Source organism: Portunus trituberculatus, chromosome 47 (genome assembly GCF_017591435.1).
Source record: "Portunus trituberculatus isolate SZX2019 chromosome 47, ASM1759143v1, whole genome shotgun sequence".
Classification (NCBI taxonomy): Eukaryota; Metazoa; Arthropoda; class Malacostraca; order Decapoda; family Portunidae; genus Portunus; species Portunus trituberculatus.
In genome coordinates this window covers 23102254-23122253 of record NC_059301.1, presented here as the reverse complement: position 1 = coordinate 23122253, position 20000 = coordinate 23102254, and the positions used below count along the sequence as shown (strand labels likewise).

At 45.9% G+C, this 20000-nt stretch overlaps 1 protein-coding gene across 3 annotated transcripts in view; it reads right to left on the bottom strand.

The window, feature by feature from the left end:
- Window positions 1-20000, bottom strand: part of LOC123520684 (protein expanded-like) — an 85121-nt gene that overhangs the window by 23850 nt on the left and 41271 nt on the right. For all 3 annotated transcript variants that reach the window (XM_045283197.1, XM_045283196.1, XM_045283198.1), the window contains exons 2-8: window positions 19043-19169; window positions 13104-13203; window positions 12464-12540; window positions 2053-2132; window positions 1464-1650; window positions 428-652; window positions 146-229 (exon numbers count right to left, since the gene is read on the bottom strand). In XM_045283197.1, coding sequence (XP_045139132.1) covers window positions 146-229; window positions 428-652; window positions 1464-1650; window positions 2053-2132; window positions 12464-12540; window positions 13104-13203; window positions 19043-19144 — 855 coding nt within the window. In that variant the 5' untranslated portion in view covers window positions 19145-19169. The remainder of the gene's footprint in view (window positions 1-145; window positions 230-427; window positions 653-1463; window positions 1651-2052; window positions 2133-12463; window positions 12541-13103; window positions 13204-19042; window positions 19170-20000) is intronic.

Sequence of the window (20000 nt, the reverse complement as noted above, 5' to 3'; positions counted from 1 at the left end):
GTGCGAGGGTTAGCCAAAAGAAAGGGATAAATGTCTTGAACCCTCCCCTCCCCCCTCTATTAAATGAGTTCAGGTCATAAGAAGATGGAAATACAGAAGCAGGTAAGGAGTTCCAGAGTTTACGTGCAGAAGCCACTATACTCACCTCGAATGTCAGCTTGCCAATCGTGGACCATTGGAAGGTGGAGAGGAGCTTTCTGCTAGCGTGAAGCGGCGCCCCGGGATCCTCCTGTAGCAGACACACACTCATTTTAGATAAGCAAACTGACAAGTAAACACAGGGTATTATCTATTTATTAACATTTAGTTCTGAGTGTGGTTTGAACTCAAGTGTGCCATAGTCAGAGTTTCCAAGACCGTCACTCTACCTACTGGTCCATGGATCATCCCCCCACACACACACAATAGAGGTAGAAGGCATACGAACCTCATAAATATCAAGACCGCGGGCGCATATAGCGGTGACGACGGTGGGTGTTGGGTCCTGCTTCTTGTATCGAAGGCGGTACAAGTGGAGGTTGTGCGGCGCCTCCTGCTGCGACGCCTCCCGGATGTAATGCGCCTGCGCCTCCGCCCGCGTCTGGCCCATGATGTCCCGATGCAGGTGGGCAGTGTGCTCCATCAGGTAGGCCACGCCAACCCGCTCCACCACCTGCACCAACGCAATGCACCACGTTTACTTCACCAAGACGAGGCTAATACACATGCATACAATACGTGCACACACACACACACACACACACACACACACTTCCTTTCAGTACTGTTGTTTATTATAATAGGAAGTGACTACATTTCCTTAAAAAGCAATACTAAACAACAACGACAACAACAATAACTACAATATATCATATAACTCATATGTCGACGTTCTCATGATGTCCTGGAATGATGGTTCTCCACAGAATGATAGTTAACCTTGATACCACAGTCATTGTTCAAGTACATCCTCCTAATAGCTAAAGTAATCAAATCTAATTTCACTATTTAAAGGCTAAGTCAGGCGACGCACCTCTACTTACTCACATTATAAGAATATCATTAGTCGCTCGTCAAATCTGAAAAGACACAGACGCCAGCCTTCATTACAGCGAGACTCTCGTGGTCTGTGTTGGCGTCATGGTCTACAGGGTAGGATGTCATGGAAACCACCCTTAAGTCTCGGTACATCTGATATACGCAGGTACTTACATCCAAAGTATCTATGTTACTCGCATCATCTGAAGCCTTCCGTCATTCACAAGTATTAGCAGGAACCAATCTAGTTCCCACAGTATTTGACATTACACTCATGGATATGCCAAAAGTAATGAAGACTAGAAGTGTCTTTCTTGGTTTCAAAACTACCTTTAAATATCACTAACATATCACCAGTCAGGTCCAGTCCAGTCCACTATACATCGGTCTAAGGGAGAGACGCTGGGCAGTAAGGGAAGCGGGAGGTACAGTACATAACAACTCACCCAGGAGGGGAAGTAGAGGGCGGGGTCAAAGTAGTGGCCATGGTGCTGGTCCTCGCTGTAGTCCCCGAGGTCTGCCTGGAGAGCGTGTGAGGCCAGCAGGAAGGCGGCCTCATCGCTGAGTGGTTGCTGATACTGCAGCACGTTTTCTCGCAGCTGTAGATAATAGTGGAGACGGGAGAGGCCGTCCCTGTGGGGGAGACGGTAAGTGAAGCCAATGAGGACTGAGGGAACGAATGCGCCACAAAAAGGCATGCGAAAGAAAAAGAAAAAAAAAAGAAAAGAAAAAAGAAAAGAAAAAAAAAGGGCAGGTGGTTGGGGCACATTGAAGATTAGTGGGGACACTTGAAGACTTGTTGAAAGGCGGGGAGCACATGATCTGCTGGGAGGGACAATGAGGACCGGTGGTGAGGACAAAGAGGCGAGAACAAATGATGATAAGGACAATACAGGACAATGGGTAGAGTACACGTGGGGATGACAATGGGGATAGCTGGCGAGGAGGGCAATTAAGGCAACACACAGGTGACGCCAAACACTGCGTCACTACACCTGCAGGAAGTTATGCAGGTGTAGCGCGGGGCATACATACCTAAGCAAGAGGTGAGTCTCCACGTAGAACTGAACTCTGAACTTGAACTGTAGGAGAGGCTCGTCGCTCGCGTCCATCCCCTGTGTGGAGAGAAAATAGGCATCTGCCGTACTCCATACACATACAATCCGCCATGCCCTGGTACTCTGCACGCCTACAACCCACAACAACAACCAGTACCCATCTGATAGCTTGCATAGATATAAAATGTCAATGTGATAGTTTGCATACATACATCCTACAAGACTCTGATAGTTTGCATATACCTGCCACCTGTCGTTGTCTACCTCTGCATCAATATCTCCTGCCTTAGTGTTGATAGCGTGCATAAATACCACCTGCCTCGTTGTGGTGGTATACATAGTGACGACCCGCCACAGCTTCAGTCTTGATAGTTTGCATAAATACCACCTGACATGCTGACAACACTGACCTCACCTTGCCGTGCTTTAATAATACGGATCCACCTGCTATGCTGACCCTCCACACACACACACACACACACACACACACACACACACACACACACACACACGTTGTGGTTTACGTCGCGTTTTATTCATACATTTCAGACAGTGGCATATGTTTAATTTGCATACAGGCGGTGGTGCCTCGGCATGAGTGTGGAGCAAGTGGAGCCTGTATAATTTCTTGGTGCGGAGGTGACCGGTGTGGTACGGTTGCTCGGGAGGTTTGTGTGGTGGTGGCGGTGGTGGTGGTGGTGGTGGTGGTGGTGTACTTAGATGGTGGGTGGAGGCGCTCGTGTAAAAGCTGAGCACAGGATACGAAAAAAAAAAAAAGATAAAGAGAGTGTATATACATTTTAAAATCCTTCGTCTTCGTCCAAGGTCGAAGATGGATGCGGTGGAAGAATTTGTCGCCTGGTCGAGTTATGGGGAAGAGGCTGAGGGTTGCGTAGGGGCGGTGTGATGGTGTAGTCTGGTATGAGCCGTGGCCTTGAGTCGGGTCTGGTGTGGGGGCTGGGTGGCGGCAGCAGCAGTGGCAGGCGGCGGGTCTGGCATGTAGGGCTGGACACGGAGGAGGAGGAGGTAGTACTCGAGGCCATCCATCCAGGCCCTGCCGTCTGGGGTGTAGTGTCTGGGCATGTAGGCTCTGTTCTGAGGCGGTGGGGGAGCGAGGGGACTGCACTGTGGAGGCTGTGGTGTACCAGGCCGGGTTATGAAGGTGCGCACGGCCACCTTACCTGAGTCGCTGCTGCTGCTGCTGCTGCTGCTGCTGCCGTCGCCGCCGCCGCCGCCGCCGCCGCAGTCGCTGCTGCTGCTGCTGCTGCTGCTGTTGCCGCCGCCGCCGCCGCCTGCCGCCGCCGCCGCTGCCCTCCCCGCTGCTCATCTTCATCACGCCGCGATAAAACCCGCGTCCAGCGCTCCCTCTCACTGGGGTGTATTTCTTGCACAAATGTTGGGTGTTGAATCCCCTCGGGCATCCATTATGACAATCGGGGCCTCGGGGTAGAGCGTGTGGCCGCAGGAATCTAGCGACATCTGGCACACGAGTGAGGCTGCCCCCGGCCACGTTCCTACTACGGTCAGAGTCTTTCCAGCATGCCCGCCGTCTCCCGACCCGCCCACCTGACTTCAACTCATTTAATTCAATTGGAAGGTGATGTCTGGATTGCAAAGTCTACTTGGCGGACCCTCCAGAGGGAGGACAGCGTGGCTGAGCGTGCGGCGGGGCGCGCGTGGTGCAGGGCACAGGGCCAAGCAGCTCGCCACGACCAAGCTGGGGTCAGTGTGAACATCAGAACGCTGCCATCATCCACGAGCGAACTATTGCACATTTTTTTTACACCTGAAAATCAGAATACCACATTTTTTATCCACCTCAATATTAATATCTCCTCGGATAAGACACCCCGCCGGCGGCCCCTCGCAACACAGACGGCGTGGCTCCCCTACAACACTGAAAACCTTGAGCTGTCATGATCGCTCTCCGGAATTTTGGCGCATAGATTAAAATGCCGGCCCATGCCGCCGGCCCCACGCAGCTGTCTGCCTATCCGGCTCGCGGCGCAGCCCAGGAAATATGCCACGAATTCTTGAGCGTTTTGTCCGAGCCAGTGAATTCCTCAGAGGCCAAGTCCCACACACCGCCCGCCCGCCCGCCGTCACCATGGCAACCCTCCACGCTCCGCCCGCGCCCCACAACGCACAAGGTTACACCTTGTCACTCACATGCCCTTCCTCTGCCTGAAATCGAAAACTCGTCATTAACAAGAGAAAGTTGTGTTAGGTTCATGGTCGTTTACAGCTAAGTCCTCGCTATCTTACTGACAAGGAAATGCTACATAAACTTCAAAAACTAAACCAGGAATTGTTGCAAACTTTTCGACTTGAGATGACGTGTTGAGACGGAGGAATCGCAGCTCCAAGGAACGACTGAAAGGCGCCTGCTGCTTCTTTGTGGCGAATTCATGACTGACTCTGCACACCGAGACAAGCAACAGAGCAGAGACCAGGGTCCTCGCTGGTCTGGCTGCAGGTCCTGCCCCACCAATGCTAAAACTGGCTTCCCGACACACACACACACACACACACACACACACACACACACACACACACACACACACACACACACACACACACACACACACACACACACACACACACACACACACACACACAAAAAAAAAAAAAAAAAAAATCTAAAATTACATAAAAAATGTTGTCAGCGGATCGAAATTTTAAATATTTTACGAATATATACGAGAATTGCGAAAACTTATGAAATTATGAAACTATTGACCACAACCGCCAGTGTTTACGATAATCCTGTTGTGGTGCTACTGTTTGGTCGGCGCCGCACCAACCCACCACCCTCACCACCACGGCCACCACCATAACCTGTCCCACGGCTCCACCGCCACACAACTTCAGGTTACCACGTTTCGAGGGTCTAAGAGTCACTATTATTGCGTCACCTGTCATTACCGTAGGCACCATCACGTGCCCCCCAGCTACCCACCTCGGTCACCACCATCTGTTCTGCGCCTCCAGCACACCACCACTTGTGGCTTGGAAGGGGAAGAAAGGAGAGGGAGGAACAAGAGAGGAGAGGTGTAGGGGAGGCGAAAGAGAGAGGAAGGAAGGTGAAGGGGAGGAGAAAGGAGTAGAGGGAGACGAAGCAGCAGCACGACTCCTACAAATCCCTTAGAGAAGCTTTTCAGATTCTTGGTGAGCGGTGCAGGCCAAGAGATTTTAACAGGACAGTAAATAGCAATCCCTTTTTTTTTCCTGCACATGGCTAGACTGCCTTTCTTGGAACACACACACATGCACACGCACGCACACGCACGCGCACACACACACACACACACACACACACACACACACACACACACACACACACACACACACACCGTAATGGGGAAGACTGGCTGGGTGACCAGCAAACGGCCGAGGTGAATTACACACACACACCCACACGCACACGCGCACGCACACACACACACACACACACACACACACACACACACACACACACACACACACACACACACACACACACACACACACACACACACACACACACACACACTAATGTAAGAATATGGAGAACGTGGCGCAAAGGTCCACTGGAATGCTCTTGTTTACTAATCAATGAACGTTTTAAGCATCCCAGACAGCTTCTCTCTCTCTCTCTCTCTCTCTCTCTCTCTCTCTCTCTCTCTCATCTTAATCTTTCTCTTGTTTACCTCCTACATAGATTTGTTTTCATGAATCTCTCTCTCTCTCTCTCTCTCTCTCTCTCTCTCTCTCTCTCTCTCTCTCTCTCTCTAAGATGACGGCGACGACCCTACTGACCACCGCAGCGAGTGGCAACAATTCGCATCGTTGCCACACCACTACGAGCACCACCACCACCACCATCACTACCAGCATCACCATTTTCAACACCACGACCACCACCACCACCACTATCCCCAATACAAGTACAACAATCACTATTACCACAACCATTAACATCAATAAAAAAAACAACCACAAGAAAAACAACCACAACAATAACAACAACAACAACAACAACAACAACAACAACAACAAACAAGTTAGCCGTGCGGTCATTCTTACAACTGCCTTTCATACCCAACACACACACACACACACACACACACACACACACACACACACACACACAAGGACAGTTCAACTTCATTGCAGTCTTCCATACAATTTTGGAGAGAGAGAGAGAGAGAGAGAGAGAGAGAGAGAGAGAGAGAGAGAGAGAGAGAGAGAGAGAGAGAGAGAGAGAGAGAGAGAGAGAAGTAAGAGGAGAAGTAATAGTAAGAAGAAGAGGAGGAGGAGTAGGAGGAGGAGGAGGAGGAGGAGGAGGAGGAGGAGGAGGAGGAGGAGGAGGAGGAGGAGGAGGCAGGGTCCGCTCGACGGTCCCCGCTTGGTAATAGTGGAGCGTACATTCCTGAGAGGGTTTGAGCTAGGCATCCACACCACCAGGCCGACCTGCCGCCCAGTCGATCACGCGGCCAGCCACCACCCAACCTTACCATCCACCTCTACCACCACCACCACCACCACCACCATCTCCTCCTCCTCCTGCTCTTATTCACCTCTTTTCCTCCTTCACCTCATCCTCCGTCAGTTATCAACATTCCACGTTTTCTTCCAGTTAACAGTTACGAGTATGCCAGCCAGTTATTCAAGTCTAATCCCTCCCATCGTCCACTCACTCCGTCAGCTATGCCCAACCATCCTCAGCCACTCAGCCAGCTATGTCTAAATGTTCTCTACCAGTCAGCTATTCAGACCTAAATATCCCCAGCCAGTCAGTCAGTCATGTCCCTCCATCTTCAAGCAGTAAGACAGTTATTCTCAACCACTTTCAACCAGCAAGGCAGCCATGCTCTACCATCCCTAGCTAGCTCGTCAGTTATACCTATCCATCGTCAAACAGCAAGCCAGTTATGCTCACTTATCCTTGAGCAATCAACCAGTCAGCAAGTCAGTCAGTTTTGCCCAACGATTCCCAACCAGTCAGTCAGCTAAGACCAACCACCCTCAACCAGTTAGCCAGTTATGCCCAACCATCTTCAGCCAGTAAGCCAGATATGCCCGACCATTCTTAGACAGTCAACCAATAACACCCAACAATTCTTAGCTATGCCCAGCTATACCCAGCCAGCCAGTCAACCAGCCAGCCAGCCATTCAGACTAACCATCCTCAGCCAGCCAGCCAGCCAGCCAGCCAGCCAGCGGGGCTTGGGTAACGGCTTCGACTGCCTCCATCTACTCTCCCTCCCTCCCTCCATCGGCTCGTACCCTCCCTCCCTCCACAGCCTCCACTCCAGCCTCACTCCATCACAGCTAACACACTCCACCTCCTCTACACACCTGCCCCGCTCGCAACCATTCGCCAGCGTTCCTCCACACACCTGTACTGTATTTGCTTTAAGGGAAGGGCGCAGGTGAGCACTCAGGATTAGGTAGTGTGTGTGTGTGTGTGTGTGTGTGTGTGTGTGTGTGTGTGTGTGTGTGTGTGTGTGTGTGTGTGTGTGTGTGTGTGTGTGTGTGTGTTTTCATTTGGGTACCTAGGGTTTATATATCAGTCCTAGTTGAAGATTTTATTGGAATTGTATTCTACTGACGTTTCATCGTTGTTCCGGCAGATATTTCTTTGGTTCTGTATTTTAGCACATATATACCTAACGTAGCGATTTTATAGTCTTTTCATGTTGCCACACTAAACTTATAAATGTCGTTTAATTATTATATATATTTTTGCTGGATAATATATTTTGTCTCATTTGAATTGAAATATGTGTTGTCGTCGTCAATAAAATAAATTAATACTAATGAGAGAGAGAGAGAGAGAGAGAGAGAGAGAGAGAGAGAGAGAGAGAGAGAGAGAGAGAGAGAGAGAGAGAGAGAGAGAGAGAGAGAGAGAGAGAGAGAGTAGGAGTAGGAGTAGTAGTAGTAGTAGTAGTAGTAGTAGTAGTAGTAGTAGTAGTAGTAGTAGTAGTAGTAGTAGTAGGGGAAGAATAAATCATATTAAGACGTGACGCATCCGTAGAGTTCACTAAAAGCTTGAGTATACAGTACATAGTGTGTGTGTGCTGAGCTACACAATGAAAAGATTTGTTTTGTACTCCAGAGACGTACCAGTGCACCTCCAGCAACATCAGGTGACCTATTCACCACTAGTAAAGGCGACGTGATGGGAAGGAAAGATCACAACAGCAAAGCACTTACGATGTACAATTACATATGGAATCTGAGACAAAATTGTGAGCAGCTCAAGGCAGAGAGAGAGATAAGAAAAGTGAATTTATTGCTCCTAAAACGAATCCTGCGATGAAATACTTGAAATACGTGTGGTTATTTAGGATGAATTCGTTGGTTTTACAAGTGATATTGTCTAAGGAAATATATATATATATATATATATATATATATATATATATATATATATATATATATATATATATATATATATATATATATATACACACTGTAGGCGAAGAAAATCTTAACTTAACTCCTACCCCTTTCGATACTGGGACACATTTTAACCTTCAGATTTCTGTACGATTAGACCATTTTATCTACATTAGGAAGGGTCCATGGAAGTCGGAAGATTAATGGCCACATTCTTCATTATTCTAATCCCCCCCACAAGTTTCTGAAGTGGTATAAAATCGCTAAATAGTAAGCAGAATGAATATGGAAACGCATGCTGAAGTGGTTAAATGTTAGTGTAGTCGAGGTAAAATACATCCAAGAGAAATTCATGTTACACTTCAACATATGAAAAGTACACGGTGCGAAAATTAATTGTTCGCTAAGGTGATGTACTGTATAGACTCTTTCGTTATTATCTTAGATGATACATTAACAGTAGAGACTTTATTTAAGCATCTGCACATCGATATCCATGTATCTTAAAGAGTGGCAAGCAACGCATAATATCCAGAGTTGAAAGGGTAAATCTACTAAACTTCTTACATATTACCGAACACGAGAAAAAAAAAAAACTAAGAGCAACATTTCTATTTACAACTTTACACATCAACATTTCAACATCATATAAAAAAAAAAAAAGAGAATAAAACAACCAATATTCGTACATGGAAAATCACTGACCAACCCCTCACACTTAACCTAAATCCTACACCAACATTCCACAGTAGTACTTCAGGCGACTCTAATACCCCTTTCCTTTCTTAATGGCAGAACAGAACGTCTCCAATATCTAACCTGTCCCTTCGTCGCATCACCAGCACTAGTAACTGTAATGGAGGATGGGGAGAAATCACATCAGCCATCTGCCGGACCATTATTACACTTCCCAAGTTCCTGAGGGTAAAGGTCGGAGCGTAACGAGTATTAGGGACAGAGTACACACAGCCTGGAGCACGACCTTTGTTATGCCTGCCTTTGTTTATTGTGGATTCCTTGACCTTTGTGTGTGTGTGTGTGTGTGTGTGTGTGTGTGTGTGTGTGTGTGTGTGTGTGTGTGTGTGTGTGTGTGTGATTTGGTAATGACTATGAGAACGACAGATTGTAAGTAAAATATTTCATGATAACTACAAGTTGAGAGAGAGAGAGAGAGAGAGAGAGAGAGAGAGAGAGAGAGAGAGAGAGAGAGAGAGAGAGAGAGAGAGAGAGAGAGAGAGAGAGAGAGAGAGAGAGGGTCAGGTAGATGGTTCTTGGTTGGGATAATGGCGATGAGAGTGACAGGAGGGTACCCATACCTTCATTTCCATGTCCCCTTCACCACCACCACCACTTCCACCATCATTACACAAGCAGCCTTCCTACACCATCACCATCACCACCACCATCACAACCACCACCACCACCACCACAGGAATTACCACCGTTTTTATAACTATCCCTATCACCATCACCTTCACCACATCTCAAGTGTTCTAAGCCATTACCATTCCTTTACTACCACCACCACGTCCCTGTGAACGCCCTACGTAGTAGACTGGGGGCAATACTCTCATGTGCACACCACCCACCCGTCTTGTAGGTATGTATGTGTGTACACCAACACAGCTATGAGCCCGCCGCCTTCCCTACATGGCCTTCCCGGTGAGTAGTGAGTGATGGGTACATAATCATGAGGAACAGAAAGACGTGGGGAGGGGATGAGGAGCGGCGTGGCGCGGAGCACGGACAGCAGGTTAGGACAGTTGAGGGGGGGACAGGAAAAGGGCAGGGTGAATAGGATCGTGGCACGGGGCCGGCTATAGTGGAGCATAGCTATAGTGGTGAGGTGGTGCGCAAGGGACTGACCAGAGGTAGAACACGGCAGACCAACAGCGGCACGGGCAGTGTGATGAAACAAGAGCAGGGTGGAGCGCAGCACGGCAGAAAAAAGGTTGCTGCACGGATTGGAGGGGCACGGCGCGCCACATGGAGGGGCGGGGCGGGGCAGCATGGATGGGACTGGAGGTGAGGCATAGCAGGCGGACATGGGGCGGAGCGGGGATCAGGGGTAGTGGTGCATAGCAGGTGGATAAGGGCGAGGCACGGAGCTGATGGGGCACGGTGGACAGACACGGGCGGGGCAGGGCAAAGAGGGGCGGGACAGAGGGGCGGGTCGGGTCGGGTCGGGGCGGGGCAGCAGGGCAGCCCCCTCAAGGCGTCATTACAGAAGAATGCTGGTGATCCTCCATTATACTAATATACATGGCGGCACTTTCTCTCCGTTCTTCCTCTCTCCCTCCATTCCGCCCTGCCCCTACTTGCCTCCTTCCCTCCTCCCTAACTCCTCGCGGTTCCGACCATTCCTTCCCGTCCAGCCCTTTCCCCCTCTCCCCAATCCCTCCTCCTTCTCCTCCTCTTCCCTGTACCTTGCCTACCACACTGCTGCTGTTACAGATAACCACCACTACCACCACCACCAACAACAACAACAACTATTCCTATTCCAACTGCTACTACTGCTATAACCACAACTAATAACACTACCACCATCATCACCACTACCAACACCACGACCATTACAAACCTCACATCACCCCATCATATTATCGAGCTCACCACCACCACCACCACCACCGACACCGACACCACCACTTGTGACCCGTCAAAATAAAATATGCAAATGAGGGGTGACGCTTGACAGGTTGGCTCGGGGCAGACTTTTCCCGGCGGTGTGCGGGCCTCCACCACCGGGATGCTGCGCCGCTGTGTCAAGGCTGTGTCAAGGATGTGCTGGAGGCGAGGGGCACAGTGGAAAAAGGAGGTGATAGTTGTGTTACTGCTACTCTCTCTCTCTCTCTCTCTCTCTGCTATTTGTGTTTGCGTGTGAAGACTGGTGGTGTCTGGTATTTATGTTACAGCTGATTTTATAGGCCTATATCATATTAGTAGCCTTGTAATTGTTTAATGTATTGCCAGTATCAGATGTGCACTCCTACCATTGTTTGCTGTCTTAGTGTTACATTATTATCATTATCATTATTTTTTTTTAAGGATTGTAAGACTGTTCTATTCCTATTTCCTCCAACTCTCGCATTGTACCACCCATTTTACTTTTGAAGGTCACACTTAAACACAAAGGAAGAACAAGCACCTGCAGACCCGTTGACCCTGACGATAAGGTCGATAATGCAGAATTTTTTGGTGGGGATGACAATCACTTGCAAGCTGTTCTATCGTAATGCTTTTTGTAATGTCCAGGTGCGTTGCTATAGTTTTTGAAGATGGATTTTTTCCTTTTTCCTTATGCCCACAAGGTTCTTACAGTAAAATACATATTTACAGACCGATTCTCCACACACACACACACACACACACACACACACACACACACACACACACACACAGGCCTATCCGAAGATCGGAAATAATGAGCTCTGAGCTCGTTCCGTTGGGTAACGTCTGGCTGTCTCGTCAGAGACTGCAGCAGATCAAACTGTGAATCACAGTGAATCACACACACACACACACACACACACACACACACACACACACACACACACACACACACACACACACACACACACTGTATTTTAAAAGTTCTCAATAGTAGTAACACAAAAAAAAAATCAACATATATATATATATGCACACGTGTAAAATTTAACCTCAAATGATGAACAGTGATAAAATTCTATATTTTTTCTTCTCACCAATACAATGACCACTACTTTTTGCCATAATTCCAAACCGCTACTGTGCAAGGAAGGGGGAAAAAAATTAATATATATTCACTTAGCTAAGACAAACACACGCTTGCTACATACAAAAACAAGAATATATGAGAGAAAAAATGAGCATTAGTGCACGAGGAAGGAAACAAATAATTAATAATCACCTGACTAAACATAAACACGCACTCGATAAATACAAAGAACGAATATGTAAGAAAATACACAAGATAACAGAGTGGAGAGTATGAAGTAAGAACACAGTACAACACTTACGTTAGGGGACGTCTTCCATGCCTTGGGCCCATACTTGCTGAGTTTACTGTCGGGGTCTGCGAACACATTTTCTCCATCTGCAACACAAAAACAACACCAAGGTTAGCGAGCAACAACACTGCGCAGTAACATCACGCTGCTCACGACGCAGGAGATCAGCGGCATCTATCTCCAGTCATTATCATTACCAAGGACGAAAAGCAAGGAAAAACAGGTTCATAACAGTCGGGCACATCACGAAACACGGTAACACTGCACAGGTCAGTGACACAAGACACAAGCCTTCAAGCAGTCCCACCTCCTCTGCCAAAGGAGACCGTCACAAGAAACATCACCAAAATTATTAATATAATTTTACACACCCAGACGACTGAGCAAATACGGTTTGGCAGCGGCTATACTAAGCTATCTCTTTGTTCATAAATAAAAGCCTGACAAGTTATTAACAATTCATAAGAAAGTAAATATAGAATGGGGTGTCTGAGATATAAAAAGACTAATCATATTAGGAATTACGACAAAGCATCAAGGTCATAGAGTATATATATATATATATATATATATATATATATATATATATATATATATATATATATATATATATATATATATATATATATGTGACAGGTGACACACTTACCTATGTTGGTGACGAGCCCAAACAGATCAGTGTCCTGCATGCCCAGCTGCTGCAGGTAGGAGCACGTCTGGTTGTAGATCTCGCCGACTCGGGTTTTCACCTGCAAACAAGGGCACGGGAAGGGTCCATCAGGTGACTCGTGACCGATTGCGTGACACACAGGTGAAGGTGAACACCATCCACAAGGTAAAAGTATAGCGGTAAACAAAATGAAAGTACCCACACCAAAAAAAACAAGTTAAGGACGCACGCACGCACGCACGCACGCACGCACACACACACACACACACACACACACACACACACACACACACACCTGTAAAGCCAAAATTAGCAACAACAAAAACAACAATGCTGAAAATTTTTTCACAACTACTGTAGCTCAACAAAAACACTATGAAAAAAACTATACCTACAACTTCTATAAGAGTTATGTACTCTTACTCCTATTGTTACTACTACTACCACTCACAACAACAACAACAACAACAACAACAACCACAGATACTATCTTTCCGGAAGTGTTCAAGGGACAGCTTTTCTTCCCTTGTATTGAGAAACATTACTAATCATCTTGTAATGGAACTTTTGCACACATTGTAAATAAATTTCCAAAACTTCCACTATTCTGATATTTCGCACCAACAGATGGCTTCCTTGAGTCAATAGATCGCCCACCAAGAGTTGGATCGCAATCATGAGAAGTGTATGGAGTAATATTTTGCTGTTATACTTGATTTTCTTTCTATTTGTTTATTGCCCTAAGTAACCATGCCTGGCGAGCTACTACACGAAGAGAAACCCTTACTTAACACTTTCAAATGGTTAGATGTGATGAGTTTCCTTTCTTTTCTTTTACTCCCACAAGAAAAAAAAAAAAATGCATTGCAGGCAGAACGCATCCTACGTACATACTTGGTCTCATTCATACTATCAGCCGCGCGTAAATATGAATGAAGTAGTACTCGTATGTACAGTTGCGTGGCTCACCTACGGATCTGTGCCAGGGTTTCACCAACACCTGTTGCGGCTATTGGTAGATCACCGCGTGCGCGTCCCCGCACCCCGTTGTCCCCGCCCACCACACACTTCGTACGTTAGAAATTATCATCTCTGAGACATTCATGCTATTACAACAACAATATCAACAACAACAACAACGACAACAGCAACGGTGACAGCAACAGAAGCAGGTGTAAGAAGAACAACGATGACAACAGCAAAACAAGAACAACAAAAACAGCAACAATGATATTAATAATAATAATAATGATAATGATGATGATAATAATAATAATAATAATAATAATAATAATAACAACAACAACAACAACAACAACAACAACAACAACAACAACAACAACAACAACAACAACAACAACAACAACAACAACAACAACAACGACAAACAATAATAATGCGAAGAACAGAAAAATAAGAACAACCAGAACAGCAACAACAACAACAATAGATGCTGGCGGTAGTGCTGCATCAATATAAAGAGGCAAAGAAGCAACAGAGAAGAGAGAAACCTCACAATTTATTATGAGTGACACGTGGCGACTCAGAAGAGGAAGGGAAAGAAAAGGAAAACACTTAACATGCGTAATGCATCATCATCATCATCATCGTAAAGATAATTCGTATTTACGGTATTTGGAATTTTTCTCTCTTCCAGCCTATGATGAATTGGCATTCATCACACTCTTTTCCATCTTTCTAACATTCTTTCATTTTCTTTCCCCTCTATTGATCCTTTTACATTCCCTTTCACCTTAAAAGCTTGACAGACGCTTGGGTGAGGGCTGGGATGCTGACTTGCGGTGTCTCTGAGGAGGGAGTGGGGAGTGGGTGGCTACAGCTTGGTGGGAGTCAGTGCCTAAGCTGTCTCCGATGCCTAATTGTCACTAATGATTAAATATCGCCTTGTTTATTTGACGTCGGTTAATAACTAAACCCTTCGATAATGACACTTGTTGCTTCATTTTCCGTTTGCAGAGATCTCCGAGACTGGAAATCTCAGACTTGGTTACTATACTCTTTCACTAACCAGTCTGGTGAGCAAGGCTTCAACTTTGCTATTCTCCATGACCTACAGCAGCTGGTGCAACACCCTATTTGTATTCCTGACCGCTTAAAAGATACGCCCACCATTCTTGACATTTTCCTAACCTCTAACCCTTCTACATATTGTTACACTCTTATCTGCTGACTGGGCTCCCATGATCACAATCTTATTTCTGAATTCTACTCCATCGCTGCAGTCCACTTCCGTGCTCACTAAACCAGAGACACTTCTGGCGTGACGCCTCTGATATGGAGAATGTCTACACGAGATACTACGCGACTTCCCACAAAAAGTTTATTGGCTCCAAGCCAGAGTTCCAACTCTTTGTGCAGAACATATTATTTGGCACGATTCCAGGACGAATACATTCCATACTGTCTCCAATTCAAAATATCATTTCGCTTTTACAATGTTGGGATACGAGAGGAATGGAGGCCCCTGTAGTGGTAAACTTAACAACTATGTTCTTTATGGTTAGGTTTTATCACTCACTCTTTTTATATAATTCATAAAATATTTTCTAAGCAAAATCTTCTAGCTCTGTCCACCGCATGTTGAAAACTCTAGATTTAAAGAATTCATTGCAAATCCACAGAATGCATTTACAGATCCTTCTCTCTCTCTCTCTCTCTCTCTCTCTCTCTCTCTCTCTCTCTCTCTCTCTCTCTCTCTCTCTATATATATATATATATATATATATATATATATATATATATATATATATATATATATATATATATATATATATATATTTATTATTATTTTTTTTTTTTTTTTCTTTTGACAAGGAAAAGCAAACCAGTTGTTTAATGCCTAAAAAATTTCAATTCCTTAATTATCTACTTCATACAATCTTCCAAGCAACATACTCCGTTCTTTAGCAGAGCTCAACTGTCCCTCTTCCCTACTTAGAATATTTCTAGTGTGTGTTTTATTAATATCTCAACTAGGAATCAACACCTTTCGTTACAACAGCTTTACATGAAGGTAGAGGTATTATGCCATCTCTACTTAATTATTTTCCCTCTTTAATTTCCAAAGACTAAAATTAAAATGGCTAACATCCCTCTCATATACTGATTTTAGCCAAGAAACTAACCAGCAGACACACACACACACACACACAAACATACACACACACACACACACACACACACACACACACACACACACACACACACACACACACACTAAATAGGGTGTTGTCAAGGACTTTTCGTCTCATCAGCTATCCTTCTCCTGAACCTGTCACATATATTGCATCTCTTCTATCTTTTACCGCTATTTTCACGCTTATTGCTCCTTTTAACATTGATCCCTCCCTCCCCCATTCTCTCTTTCTCTCTCTGTACCTAAAACTCGACCTACCATAGTAAAGGATAAAGATAACACTGGAATGCCAACATAAGCACAGACAAGCAGGGTAACACTCAAGAATCTACGAACCAGAGAACCACTATACGAGTGAGGAAAGCAGAGACAAGTGAGAATCGATAATAAATTATACTGAATAACACATGATGACTGAACTACACGATGTCACCTCTTGTATCTGTAGGTAAAGGGATTTTGGATCCCTGTCCACGTTTTTCACTTCTGTCTGTCCTATGTATTCGACTGGTTGAGTTTGTACGTGCTTGATTGTTTGTTTTGGTGTATGTTAAGAGAAGATTTTTTCTTTTTTTTTTTCCCTTGTGTTGTGGCCTATAGTGCCTGTAGGCTTACATGAACAGTATGGGAAGGCGCTGTTCAGCTTCCACCCATTAGTGGCGCAGGCAATTTTATTTATAGTGGTACCCGTAACCACCTAGAACCTGGGTATCTTGGTGATATGTAGGTAACTTTAAACCATTCGACAAATGACAGAGTATCAAGGTGGTACGTGGTGGGATTTGAACCTACGCATGGACGTTTGCCCGATCCCACGCTCACCATCTTATCCATTATGCCACCGCCTCCCAAGATATGGGATGCCAACAACATCCGGTGTTCCCAGGCGGTCACCTATCCAAGTACTAACCGGACCCAACGTTGCTTAAGGAGAGAAAAAAAGTGGCTTGGATTCTCTTTTAGTGCCTGTAGTTTTGGTATATGTTAATTAATTTTATCTATCTATCAATCTATACTATTCATGTAAGGGCACTCAAGTAACGAATTCCATAGAGATACTACCAGTCGAGGGCTTATGAACACACCGCATATTTTTGGAACCAATCACTAAACTTGGGTTGCTATTATGTAATCAAACAAAACTTTAGGTAACCGTTGGAGAACCGTAGCGACAAATACTGGTTGTTATGAAAAGTGGTGCTGTCTCCCAAGGATGCACCAGCACTAATAGTAACCTAGCACAATAACATCTTGTAGTTTCATCTGTACTACAACATTTACACATCCAACTATTTACTGTAGGCATGTCAACAGAATGTGAGGTAGGTGGGGAAAAGCCTTGTCCTTTTTTATCCTGTTCTCCACACAAGTAGTCTATTAGTAGAGGTATGTTTAAGTCAGCATTTCGTCTGAAAGTAGTTCTTCCTTTTTGTTCCTATATAAATCAGTTAAGATAGACTAACAACTGGTAACAAGCTCATTAGTAAAAGCACAGACAGTAACAAGGAAAGGGACACACATACGGGCCGAAGCACAAATGAACACCAGGAATAGCACGAGGAGTAATAACAGAACACTAAGGTAATTTTGTGCCATCAAGATACTATATGACTACCGCGGCCTGTAAAGATTGCTGATGGGAAAGATGAAATACAATGAAAATATGATACGAAGATATTTTGTCCGCCACGACCAACCACCAAGCCATCAAGATAAATAACCCTTAAAGAATGTAAGATGAAGAAAACAGGGTCATTAAGATAGATAAGACTGAATCCCTTTCTTCACTGAACCTAAAACCAGACCAGCAAAATAAGATAATACAGGCATGGAGTTTATCTTTAGTAATGACACACACACACACACACACACACACACACACACACACACACACACACAGATAGTAAAAGATAGCAGAGAATAACACACAGCCACAGCCAGATAACAGGATAACGCAGGACTACCGAGATGACTGCACAATGTCGTGTGTTTGCGATGACGCAATAAAATAGAAATGTTGCCTGACTGACCCTACTGCATTCCTCTTCCCGACCCCTACCCCTACCCCGCCTCCCTCCCTAGCCCTCCACCACCTCTCTCATCCCACATCCTACTCACTCCGCCTCCCCTCCTCACCCCACATCCTCCTCCGTCTCGCTCCTTATTTTGATCACAACAACTTGTATCTCATGATCCTCACCACTGCCAGGGATCGCTACAGCCTTCCTCTCAGCTAAAATGACTTCTCTCTAAGATGACTATTGCTATCATGGCCTGAATATAACACCACACAATCACATACACGCACACTAAAGAAAGTATCCTCAAGACAATATAATAATAGAGAAGTGAAGACTGTCGGGTAAACTGTGGAATTCCACCCTCTACCACGATGGTCCAGTGAAACATTGGTGTGAGTCAGCTAGCGTCATGAGTCATAAACTGAGTGTTCGAGCAATTCAGGAGAAAGCTAAGTCTGTGCACAATAGCTCTGAGTGAACTATATGAAGGGGGTCCAGCGAACTAATAAGTTACGTGGAGTACCAGGTGTTGGCGAGGTAAACTAACAGGTGCTGGTCCAGTGAACTAACAAGTCCAAGGAAGCAACAGGTAGTGGGTCTGGTGGACAGACAGGTGGTACGTGACAAGGGTGAGGAATAGTGCTGTGGGCGGGGCCCTGCGGGGTGGGGCCCGTGGGTCCCCACCCCGGGGAACCCAAGGATGGCGGGAGGGCCCTGGTAGGCCCCCCATGGGGACTCACCTCAGCAGCGAAAGTGAGTGTCTCGTTAGTGAGGAGGGTGACCGCCACATACTTGTGGTGAGGAGAGACCGTGCCGCCGCCCACCACAATCCCTGAGACCATACTGCTACCTGCCCATGCTCACGGCCTGTGGGAGAAGGGGAACATTATTAGTACAAATCCTGAACTGCATTAATATTTTACAGATAATTCCCCTGCATCAATCCAGCGCCACTTATGTAAGACGACGCGTGTGTGAACTGCTGTCTCCCGTCCCGAGACCCCCAGCACCTGCTGAAGACAGCAGGTGCGAGGGCACGGCAGACTGGAGGGTAGCGAGAAGACCACTGCTGTGTAATTATAATAGCGAGAGAGAGAGAGAGAGAGAGAGAGAGAGAGAGAGAGAGAGAGAGAGAGAGAGAGAGAGAGAGAGAGAGAGAGAGAGAGAGAGAGAGAGAGAGAGAGAGAGAGAGAGTAATTCCTTCATCTCGTCATGGCATCAGGAAGTGGTCACGATGCGGCGTCTGTTGGAGAGCCTTTCCCTCACTGCACCGAGCCTTGACAGAAGAAAGGCATGCAACAAACCCTCCTAGTAAGCACACACATAACAGACAAATACAGAAACACATATAAACTATAATTAGAACCTGCAAGAAAAGGTGATGCAAACAGAAACGGACTTAATTATTCATTATGTTTACTCGCTCGCATACTTTCATTTGCGCTGCAGCTCTTCACGCTTCACTGCGCTTCCTTCTCTCGGGGGAAAAAATGTGCAGCAGAAAGCAATCGCAGGAAAGGTACACGTAAGATATATGTGTGCGTACTTCCCCTTTTTAAAAACCACCTGACGTCCAACTATTTCAGGCTTGTATCTTTCGTGTTAATCTTTTTATTTTCTTTTTGTTTTAGTGAGGAGGAGCAGAGTGGCTGAGGAGAGGAGGAGGAGGAGGAGGAGGAGGAGGAGGAGGAGGAGGAG